Source organism: Lolium rigidum, chromosome 3, assembly GCF_022539505.1.
Source record: "Lolium rigidum isolate FL_2022 chromosome 3, APGP_CSIRO_Lrig_0.1, whole genome shotgun sequence".
Lineage (NCBI taxonomy): Eukaryota > Viridiplantae > Streptophyta > Magnoliopsida > Poales > Poaceae > Lolium > Lolium rigidum.
Window position 1 is genome coordinate 175,916,957 of NC_061510.1, and position 9,733 is coordinate 175,926,689.

The 9,733-nt window shown below is 48.2% G+C and overlaps 2 protein-coding genes across 2 annotated transcripts; one reads left to right on the plus strand and one right to left on the minus strand.

Moving 5' to 3' along the window:
* The first annotated feature begins 534 nt into the window (after positions 1 to 534).
* Positions 535 to 2,278, plus strand: LOC124702730 (magnesium-chelatase subunit ChlI, chloroplastic). The gene is made up of 3 exons (XM_047234888.1): positions 535 to 655; positions 735 to 814; positions 916 to 2,278. Exons 1-3 carry the CDS (start codon positions 556 to 558, stop codon positions 1,969 to 1,971), a joined length of 1,236 nt encoding a protein of 411 aa, XP_047090844.1. The 5' UTR covers positions 535 to 555; the 3' UTR covers positions 1,972 to 2,278.
* A 2,121-nt stretch (positions 2,279 to 4,399) lies between these two features.
* LOC124695843 (L-gulonolactone oxidase 2-like) lies at positions 4,400 to 8,576 on the minus strand. Its single transcript, XM_047228654.1, has 2 exons — positions 7,872 to 8,576; positions 4,400 to 5,651 (listed from the first exon to the last, which is right to left on the minus strand). Exons 1-2 carry the CDS (start codon positions 8,574 to 8,576, stop codon positions 4,560 to 4,562), a joined length of 1,797 nt encoding a protein of 598 aa, XP_047084610.1. The 3' UTR covers positions 4,400 to 4,559.
* Positions 8,577 to 9,733: the final 1,157 nt, after the last annotated feature.

The following is a 9,733-nucleotide window of genomic DNA, read 5'->3' on the forward strand; positions in this document are numbered from 1 at the left end:
TAGCTTAGTTTGAACATCTTTTTCACAGTTTATATTTTAATGTATTTCAAAATATTGCACCACTTTGAGTTTCAAAACCTTAATCGTTTCTACATGATATGTAACTATAAAAATAGAGTACATGGCCGGTCTCGCTAGACAAAATGTGCCGGACCGCTGGAATTGCCCCTGACACAAACGAACACCTGGCGATCATTTCGGTATCCGCGGGCTGACGCAAATGAATGCAGCCGGTCAATTTTAGCGTCTGATTTGCGCCCGTCCGTTGGAAATGCCTTTGAATGCAAGGTTTTGAATGCAAGGTGAGGCACGTCCATATTTTGTGAGGTTGGGCTTTTGGCACGTCCACATTTTCTTCCCTTTTCTTCCGTGGCAACTGAAAAGTAGACTGCCCTGGACTTGGAGAGTCGAGGAAGTTCAAAGCCGGGCCCTATCGCGCGCAGCATCCTTGCCCCCAGGCCTATCCCAACCCATCTCCCACATCCCTCTCTTATCCCCTCTTCCCCTCTAAACCACACCCCCACCCGCCGTCCATTGCCCCCTCCCCACCCCTCCATGGCTTCCCCCTTCTCCCCGGCGTCCGCGCGCGCCGCCTCGCCGGCCCTTTTCGCCGCCTCCACTTCCCGCCCTCTCTTTCTCACCGCCGCCATCTCAGGTACGCATTCTTCCCCTCTATTATCTTGAAATGCACGAATGTCCCCCAAAATTCACTCTTTCCACCTCTTCACCCGCAGCCCGGATTCCGTCCAGGAGGGGATTCCGCCGTGGCCGCTTCACCGTCTGCAATGTAGCGGCCCCGACCGCCCCCGAGCAGGTAATCCACCAACTCTCCAATTCGTCCAACGCTCGAATCTACAACCCGACACAAGAGACCCTGCCGCTTACCTGCGCTTCTGCCTGTAATCATGTGCGCAGGACACCAAGGCAAAGGCCGCCAAGGAGAGCCAGCGGCCGGTGTACCCGTTCCCGGCGATCGTGGGGCAGGACGAGATGAAGCTCTGCCTGCTGCTCAACGTCATCGACCCCAAGATTGGCGGCGTCATGATCATGGGCGACCGCGGCACCGGCAAGTCCACCACCGTCCGCTCCCTCGTCGACCTGCTCCCGGACATCAGCGTCGTTGTCGGCGACCCTTTCAACTCCGACCCTTACGACCCCGAGGTCATGGGCCCCGAGGTCCGCAGCCGCGTCCTCAACGGCGACACCCTCCCCGTCACCACCACCAAGATCACCATGGTCGACCTGCCCCTCGGCGCCACAGAGGACAGGGTCTGCGGCACCATCGACATCGAGAAGGCGCTCACCGAAGGCGTCAAGGCGTTTGAGCCTGGCCTGCTGGCCAAGGCCAACAGGGGAATACTCTATGTCGATGAGGTTAACCTGCTCGATGACCATCTGGTGGATGTTCTGCTGGACTCCGCCGCTTCCGGGTGGAACACCGTGGAGAGGGAGGGTATCTCCATCTCCCATCCGGCGCGGTTCATCCTCATTGGGTCCGGTAACCCGGAGGAAGGGGAGCTCCGGCCTCAGTTGCTGGACAGGTTCGGGATGCATGCGCAGGTTGGTACGGTCAGGGATGCTGAGCTCAGGGTCAAGATTGTGGAGGAAAGGGCCCGCTTCGACAGGGACCCCAAATCCTTCCGCCAGTCCTACCTGGACGAGCAAGAGAAGCTCCAGGACCAGATTACATCCGCTCGGAGCAACCTCGGTTCTGTGCAGCTCGACCACGAGCTTCGCGTCAAGATATCCAGGGTGTGCGCCGAGCTGAATGTCGATGGACTCAGAGGAGACATCGTCACTAACAGGGCTGCCAAGGCGCTGGCTGCCTTGAAAGGAAGGGACACTGTCACAGTCGAGGACATCGCCACTGTCATTCCCAACTGCTTGAGGCATCGGCTCCGTAAGGACCCTCTCGAATCTATTGACTCGGGCTTGCTCGTCGTCGAGAAGTTTTATGAAGTCTTTGGCTAGATTAATCTCAAGGTAAATGCTTTTCTGTCACAAAGTTGGCAGGAGGCCCCTTTGTTTGGCTGTTCAAAAGTATTATTTCACCAGAGGCTTCAAACATTTTATATTCTTTATTATCTTCTTGTAGCATGCTAGTGTAGATTTCATTCCCCTTTGTCGGGAATGCATGTTATGAGCTGCACATGGTCCGCGCACATCACTCTTCCTTGTAGTTATCAATGCAACTAATGGATTGCACAGAACCATACCAATCACTAAGCTATGCTTATACTCTTGTAGATCTGTTTGAAAATATAAATGAGTTTGAGCCGCTGTTTTTGTTCTCTTGCAATTGGCGTGTCAAAGGCTTGAGCCTGCTTAGAATGTATGCTACCATGTTCTGACAGTTTAAGAAAACTAGTAGGCTACTGCTTGTATGCTGTCTGCTATACTAAGAAAACTAGCGCCCAAATCATGAACTAAAACTACTTGGCCAATCAATGCCTTTTTTTTTAACAAAAGGGCCACATGGCCCCCAATTTCATTTTAGAAATCCGAGTCACAAAGGTATCAGATGTCTGAGCCTTTTTTACAAGAACAACTTTGCAAAGTGACCAGAGCAGCAATTAACTCTAACCACGCTATTACAAATTCAGACCATAAAAACCTCAGCATCCTGGGAACAAACAAGTATCACTTTGTGTTTTAATTGGATGAACACAGCTTATCATAGTGCACAAATGGAGAAGACGATGTCGACATCCTGATAGCTTGAACTTCAGTTATCGCAGATCCTCTTCCAATCAATGATATTCAGAGTAGGACCGTGATGAAGCTGTTCTCTTTTGACCAGTTCATCACAGATTGGGCTTGGTGTTGTGCTACATCATAGCCTCAAAGGTAATAGAAATATAGACTGTACCACTTGAATGTATCTTCTGAACCCAGCATGCTTGTTCTTCAATTTTTTTCTAAAGGAGGGCAGAAGCTTTGCCCCAATCTATTAATTAAGAAGATAGATGCCCAGTTAATTAATGGGAAACCGGGCGAAAAACCGTTACAACGATACTAACAACCACAACCGCCGGCAACACCAGCAACACCAGCAACACCTACACCACAACCAAACTACTCCCAAACCAAGCAAGTCACAACGAGATGAGACTCAAGCATCAAACAGCCACGGACTTCTTTCTTGTGGCGTCACTTTTCTTGCTTCTGCTCCTCAGGTACTCTTTCACCTTCTGCATGTTGCCCCTTGAAGACTTGTCCGCTAGAGGGCGAGCAATCTCTTTGCTAGATCCGGAGCTAGCCGCCTCCAACCTGACGAGAAGGCCGCAAAGCTCTCTAGCAAGGGGCAACATCTCTTATTACTTGGTATTTTTCACTTGGTTCAGCATGTCACTACGAGTCCTTCCCCCACAAAGGTAAGCCCATCAGTGTTGCCTTGTTCATTAGTTACAGCAGTAGCAATGCAACCTAGATTCTCTTCTGTCCTTAGCAAAGCCATATGCATTGTTTGATTAGAATCTTAATAGTTATCCAAGCAGTCACAGCCTAGCCTCCATGGAAGTACCCAAATCATGGACTAAAACTATTTGGCCAATCAATGATATTCAGAGTAGGACTGTGATGAAGCTGTTGTCTTTTGATCAGTTCACCACTGATAGGGCTCGGTGCTGATTGTTCACATGGAAACACAGAGTTGGTACATTGCTTAAAGTTAAACGGTAGTATGGTATGCCAGAGGACCTGACTCTTACCATTGCTCATAGGTGGACGTGTGTATTTCTTTTGGAAACTAGAGAAGTTAGGCAGAGTGCGCACTAGGAAAACGGCACTGCTTGTGATTAGAACTTGACGTTCTCCTGTTTAGTCCTCCGTCAGACTTGAGAAAAAGAAATCAGTTCGAAGTAGTACATCTTGTCAGAGTTAATCTTGAAATGGGTAAGGTGAGCTGGTTAAGTTCTGAGCATGTACAGAAGCCTTTTTTTTAAGAAAACTCCCTTACATATCGGAAATGCATTTCGACCCATAGGTACCCACTGCTTAAAAATATATTTTCAAAATGCCAAAAAAATATGAAAAATATTTAGGTATATATCTAGACATTCTATGTCCACAGATAAAGTCTCGTGGCAAAATGATATTTTTTGTGACTTGCATGAAAAAGATAATTTCTGGTGTTCCGAAATAGCTTCTCACGAGACTTGTTTTTGTCTTTTTACACAGCCCACAAAAAATGTCTTTTTCTTACAAAATTTTGTGTACGAATATAGCATGTTCGGATGTACATCCAGCAAAAAAATTCAGAATTTTTGGACATTTTGAAATACATTGAGAATACACTTTCCATAAAAGGTGCATTTGGACCCATGAGCGAAAACACTATGTCCGTTCAGATCGATATTGGCTCTGTGTATTATAATTGTATCTCTAGTATGACCACGTCCACAATGTATTATATTTGTATGAAGGATACATAGTCTCATTGTTTAAACTAAACATGACTCCAGGTAAATTATAATGCTATTGCTTAACTGGTTCAACTCTAGGTTGCGTTTGGGAGTTCTAGGCAGCTGGTGTGTTTCTGTTCTTCCAAATTAGACGGGCTATCCTTTGGTGCAGACCCTGGCACTGGTGTAGACCTTTCCGGGCTTGCAGAGGTAGCCTTGATCTGGAGCGCAGTGCGCGTCCTGCGAGCACACGCACATTCCTTCTAGCGCGCACCCGGGCGCGTCCTTGGTGGGCGTTCCGGCACCAACGCCGAGCATCATGTCGCTCCAGTCGCTGGAGAAGAGGCCGTCCGGGTCGTAGGCGTTCTTGACACGCAGGAACTGGCGCATCCCCGGGTACTTGCGCGCCACACCAATGAAGGCGAGGTTGCGGTTCTTCCCCCAGTGCGGCAGCCCACCGTACTTGAATATCCCCATCTGCTCGATCTCCTCCATCACGTCCTGGTGGAGGCGCGCCCTCCCTGGGTCACGGCTTCTGTAGTAGGTCATGTCGAAGTCCATCATGTCGGCCGACTCCCCTCGCGTCGCCGGCTTCCCGAGGTGCGCCGTGGAGGACTTGACGTAGCGCATGAGGATCCCGTCGTAGAGCTCCACGCCGCAGAGAGACTTCGGGTTCAGGTCCCGCAGCCGCTGGACGTCCTGGATGAAGGCCCTGGCGCGGCTCACCGGCAGGCTGAAGGTGGTCTGGTGGAAGAAACTGGAGCTTCTCACGCGAGGATCCCACGGGCAGGACGTCTGGAGCGCGTCCTCCGGCCCCATCAGACAGCCGCCGGACGCCTGCATATGGTCCTGTGGCCCGACCACCGGGTACCCCGTGAAGAGCCAGCCCCTCCTCCGCGTCAGGCCGTACCCGGCCGCCGTGAGCGCTGCGTGGGTCACTCTCGACGTCAGGCATTTGCTGCTGCCGTTGCCCGCCCGCTCGGAGAGCTCCTCCGCCACCCGGTTTGCTCCGATCAGCAGCGTCGAGGTGGCTCGGAAGCCAATGAAGTCGAGGATGCCGTTGCCGGAAGCGTTCATCGGCAGCCTGTCATCTATACGGTACACCGCTCGGCCGTGACCTGGGTACCAGGCGATGTCAGCGAACTCGTGCTCGTAGCCGAACTTGGCCACCTGCTCTGCGAGGTCATCGTCGTCCCGCTCGGAGAAGGTCGTCGAGCGCTTGAACAGAGGTTGTAGTGCCAAAGTCACCTGCAAAACATCGTGCATGTCCTTGTTACAGTACAACTTTTATTTATTTTTATCTTGAAAAGCACATTGTTGTTATTATTATACAACCGACAGACAACACCCATGATCCCACGAGCACTACACAAACACAACCATATGCACAAGCTCAAAGACAAGTTCAAGATCTCCTACACACGGTAAAAAAACAATTTAATGACTAAAATTTGATGGTTTGGTCGATCTCACAACTTTCTGCTTGGACAACTGAATTAGAACTAGTTTGAGCAAAACCTTGTGCGCCGAGGATATAATAAAACTGAATTATGAAACTGATGCACAAAGCTTGTGCAAGTTTTCCCCGCTGAACATATCTTGACCGTTTTTCACTTTTCATATTTATCCCCTTGTTATAGACGAACCCATGGCCCATGGGTGCTCATAGAAACCGGCTATTTTTTTATTTCTTCGCGGTCATGCTTCATCTTAAGTACGAGTGTGGTCTGCTCAAACGTAGAGAAGCCACCGACCATACGCACAGAATCCACCGGCCAGTAACCATTAGAGGCACACTCTTGGGTCGAAAGGACTATGCAAATATATGTAAATGGAAAGATCCGACTCCTCGAAACATGCTTTTGCCACGCTTTATAAATAAACCACAATTGTCAATCGGACTAGGTACGTGGAAATGTAAACGGAAAGATGAGCGGTAAGCAAGTCGCAAGAGCTGCCCGTGTCAACATTGCCACACTTCGTACTGCCCAACCGATTCTCTTCTATTTATATAAAAAAAATTGGTTACGAAGAAAATTAAAAGTAAAGGCTTTGCATGATGCATGCATGCTAGCATGTGAAGAAAAGGTGAAACGGAATTATGAGTATATATGAAACGGAATTATGAAATTGATGCGCAAATCTTGACCGTCTTTCACTCTACGTATTTATCCCCTTGTAACCTTGTTATAGACGAATCCACCAGGGCACATGGGTGCACATAGAACCGGGTACTTTTGTTTTCTTCACAGTCATGCTTCATCTTAAGTACGAGTGGCCTGCTCAAATGGAGAGATTCCACCGGCCACTAACCATTCGAGGCACACGGTTGGGTCGAAAGGACTATGTAAATGCAAAAGGAAATATCTGACTATGTACACGGAAATGTAAACGGAAAGACGCGGAGTAGCCAAGTCACACAAGCTGCCCGCGGCAGCAGTGCCACAGTTTCTTACTACCCAACCGATTCTCTGCTATTTATCAAGCTTTTTTTTTGGTTACAAAGAAGATTAAAAGTAAAGGCTTTGCATCATGGTAGCATGTGAAGAAAAGGTGAAAAAAGCGGTTGTTTCTCTAGCTGGTTTCAAAAGGGTCCTGTTAAATACAAATAAAAATGCCAATTGAGCTCTGAAGTGCTATGATTGTTATACACTCCTGCTGGGAGGGGCGCATGTTCTGTACTAATCGAATCATGTTTTGTACTCCAAGCATCAAAGATCAGTGCTTTCCCCTGCCAGTGGATCAAGTACACATACAGACTCATCGATCTAAACGTTTGCATGCATCAAGTGGGTCAGATTCTCCATCTCGTGGTCTGTCGATTTCTGACTGTAATTTGTCTGTTCATGAGAGCTCATACTTAATGTAGAGTAGCACGCAGTTGCTAATTTAGATTAGTACTGAGACTACCTAGAATAAGAGTATCATAGCTAGTATCATGCATCACATGCATGCAAAAAACTAATATGTCACATCAATAAATGAAGAAAGAGATGATAGTAGTATCATAGGTAGATACTGTATCATAGCATGTAGAACTAAAAAAATTAATGTCAAACCAATCTTGTACATACTTTTGCATTGAGATTCTACAAAGCACTAATTATAACTAACCTATGATACTACTACATGATACTATGCATTATGAATATAGTACTATCACACATTAATACCATATGTATGATACTACTATATGGTATTTTTCATTGTGACTAGTCTGAGTTGCATCCACAAACATTATTATTAAAGTAGTTATGATGTTTAGCCATATGTTATTACTATGTCAATTACGCGGATGCAAGTCCAGGGTAAAAACAGTGACCATGTATAGACGAGTAAAACAGTGTAATTAACATGACATGCCGCTACATATTAAAATGTCCCTAGTCGTCCTTGTGCACGTACGTACGATCACGAAGGGTATAGGCTACTCTTGTACGTACAAAGTTTATCGACCAGGTTAATTACCTGAGAGATGACACCCAGGACGCCGAGGGAGACCTTGGCGGCGTCCATCTCCGGGTCGGCGGACGTGAGCACCCGCACCTTGGCGTAGCCGTTGGCGGCCGGCGCGGGCGTGACTATCCTCACCCCGACGACGTACTCGTGCACGGCGCCGCCTTTCCCCCAGAGCGAGCTGCCGTGCGCGCCGGTGCCGAGCATGCCGCCGACGGTGAGCCCCCACCAGTAGGGCGCGTAGGGCAGCGCGAGCCCGGCCTTGGCCGCCTCCGCAATGAGCTCCCGCAGCGTGATGCCGCTCTCCACCGTCATCTCCATCCTGGCGGCGTCCACGGCCACAACGCGGTTGAGCCACCTGGTGCTGATGGCGAGGCCCTGCCCGTCGCCGTCACCGGGGCAGGCGAGCTGCGGCATGCTGTGGGAGTACCTGGTGATCACCTTCATCTTGGTCTTGCTCGCCGTGGCGTTTGCCACCGCGCGCACCAGCTCCTCCTCGGAGGAAGGGTAGACTACGGCCGCCGCGCGGCACGTCGACCGGTCCGGGAACACGCCGTATGCGCTCGATACGGTACAGTCAGCCGTGCCGCCACCGGACGAGCACTGCACGGGGTCCGGTGGGGGGCTAGCGACGGCCCGATCAGCTGCCGGCACTATAGTGGTAACAGCGACCATGAAGATCAGGACCTCGAGCTGCACTAACTTGAGCTTGCTCATCTTGTTGTACCTGGGGGTTGACTGGTTGAGGCAAGGACCGTAGCTACTACTCCTATATATAACCACTTGAAAGCATTAAGGTAGCCAAAGCTAACCTCAAATAACCATATTAGGATGACCGGGCCATATATGTAACGAGTTAGCTATCTTCATTTGTGATAATTCATTATGAGTCCATAGAGTTGGATTTATTCTATTCCAGCACACATACGGCTCTTTATAAAAGATGATATGCCCGCCCTTTAACTAGCTCTAGGTAACATGCGCAAAAGCAACAAAATGAAAAGGTTGGAACTGCCAGTTTGAACCATATACTTTCTTTGCTCTAGTGAATGTACAAGTGCACTAATTTCGCAATAAAATAGCGTACAATGTAATGAAAACTAGTGCGACTCATGTTGTTATTTTCTTCAAAGGAATGTCTTTCAGTTGGATTGTTAGAGTACGTTAACTTACTTGATCGATGGGCAATTACTTAGATAGGGAAGACTTGAAGCATTATCTTCTTTGCGCTGGGCTAGCTACATGGGTGCATGTGTAAGGATCGACCGGCTGGGTGCACTGGCCGTGTCAGAGTGTTAATGTGGCTATCGCAATATCCGCGTGACATACGCAATCCATATAGCTCATAGGAAATAACTTGTTGTTCGGAGTGCTCTCTCAATTCAGTCAGTGGAACACGCGGCCGTTCGCACCTACCTGCTGGATGCCTCGTGGTGGATATCGGCCTACTGCTCCATCCATCCTGCATTCCTGCTATATATCCTTCACATAGCTTATTGCGCCAGAACACCAAAATGTTCCTTCTCCTATCATTAGGATGTACACTTTCTCACATGTGTACTTTACTAGTAGTTAATTTTCATATATTCAACAGTCAGCTAGTTTTCATATATTCATATATTTTTAGACTCAAAAGGCTTCTAGGTAACATCGGTATTTTTTTTTGTTGGAAAAAATAGAAAGCATCTGAGTACACACGACAAGATAAACAACATATAAGATATAAACACAACAAACCTGATGCAGAGATGCTTGTAAATGATGCAACGTTTATTTTTGGACTTAGTCGTAAACTGTGGAAGTAATAATAAAAATACGAAGGGTTTTGAGATGGCCCAATCCTCAAAGTGTGAAAATGACAAGCCTAAGTTTCC

Excerpts from the sequence above, each read along its gene's own strand:
- LOC124695843 (XM_047228654.1), bottom strand. The coding sequence starts at position 8,576 with ATGAGCAAGCTCAAGTTAGTGCAGCTCGAGGTCCTGATCTTCATGGTC. Across the intron at positions 5,652-7,871 it reads TCCTGGGTGTCATCTCTCAG|GTGACTTTGGCACTACAACC; the intron begins GTAATTAACCTG and ends GATGTTTTGCAG.
- LOC124702730 (XM_047234888.1), top strand. The coding sequence starts at position 556 with ATGGCTTCCCCCTTCTCCCCGGCGTCCGCGCGCGCCGCCTCGCCGGCC. Across the intron at positions 656-734 it reads TCTCACCGCCGCCATCTCAG|CCCGGATTCCGTCCAGGAGG; the intron begins GTACGCATTCTT and ends CTTCACCCGCAG. Across the intron at positions 815-915 it reads CCCCGACCGCCCCCGAGCAG|GACACCAAGGCAAAGGCCGC; the intron begins GTAATCCACCAA and ends TCATGTGCGCAG.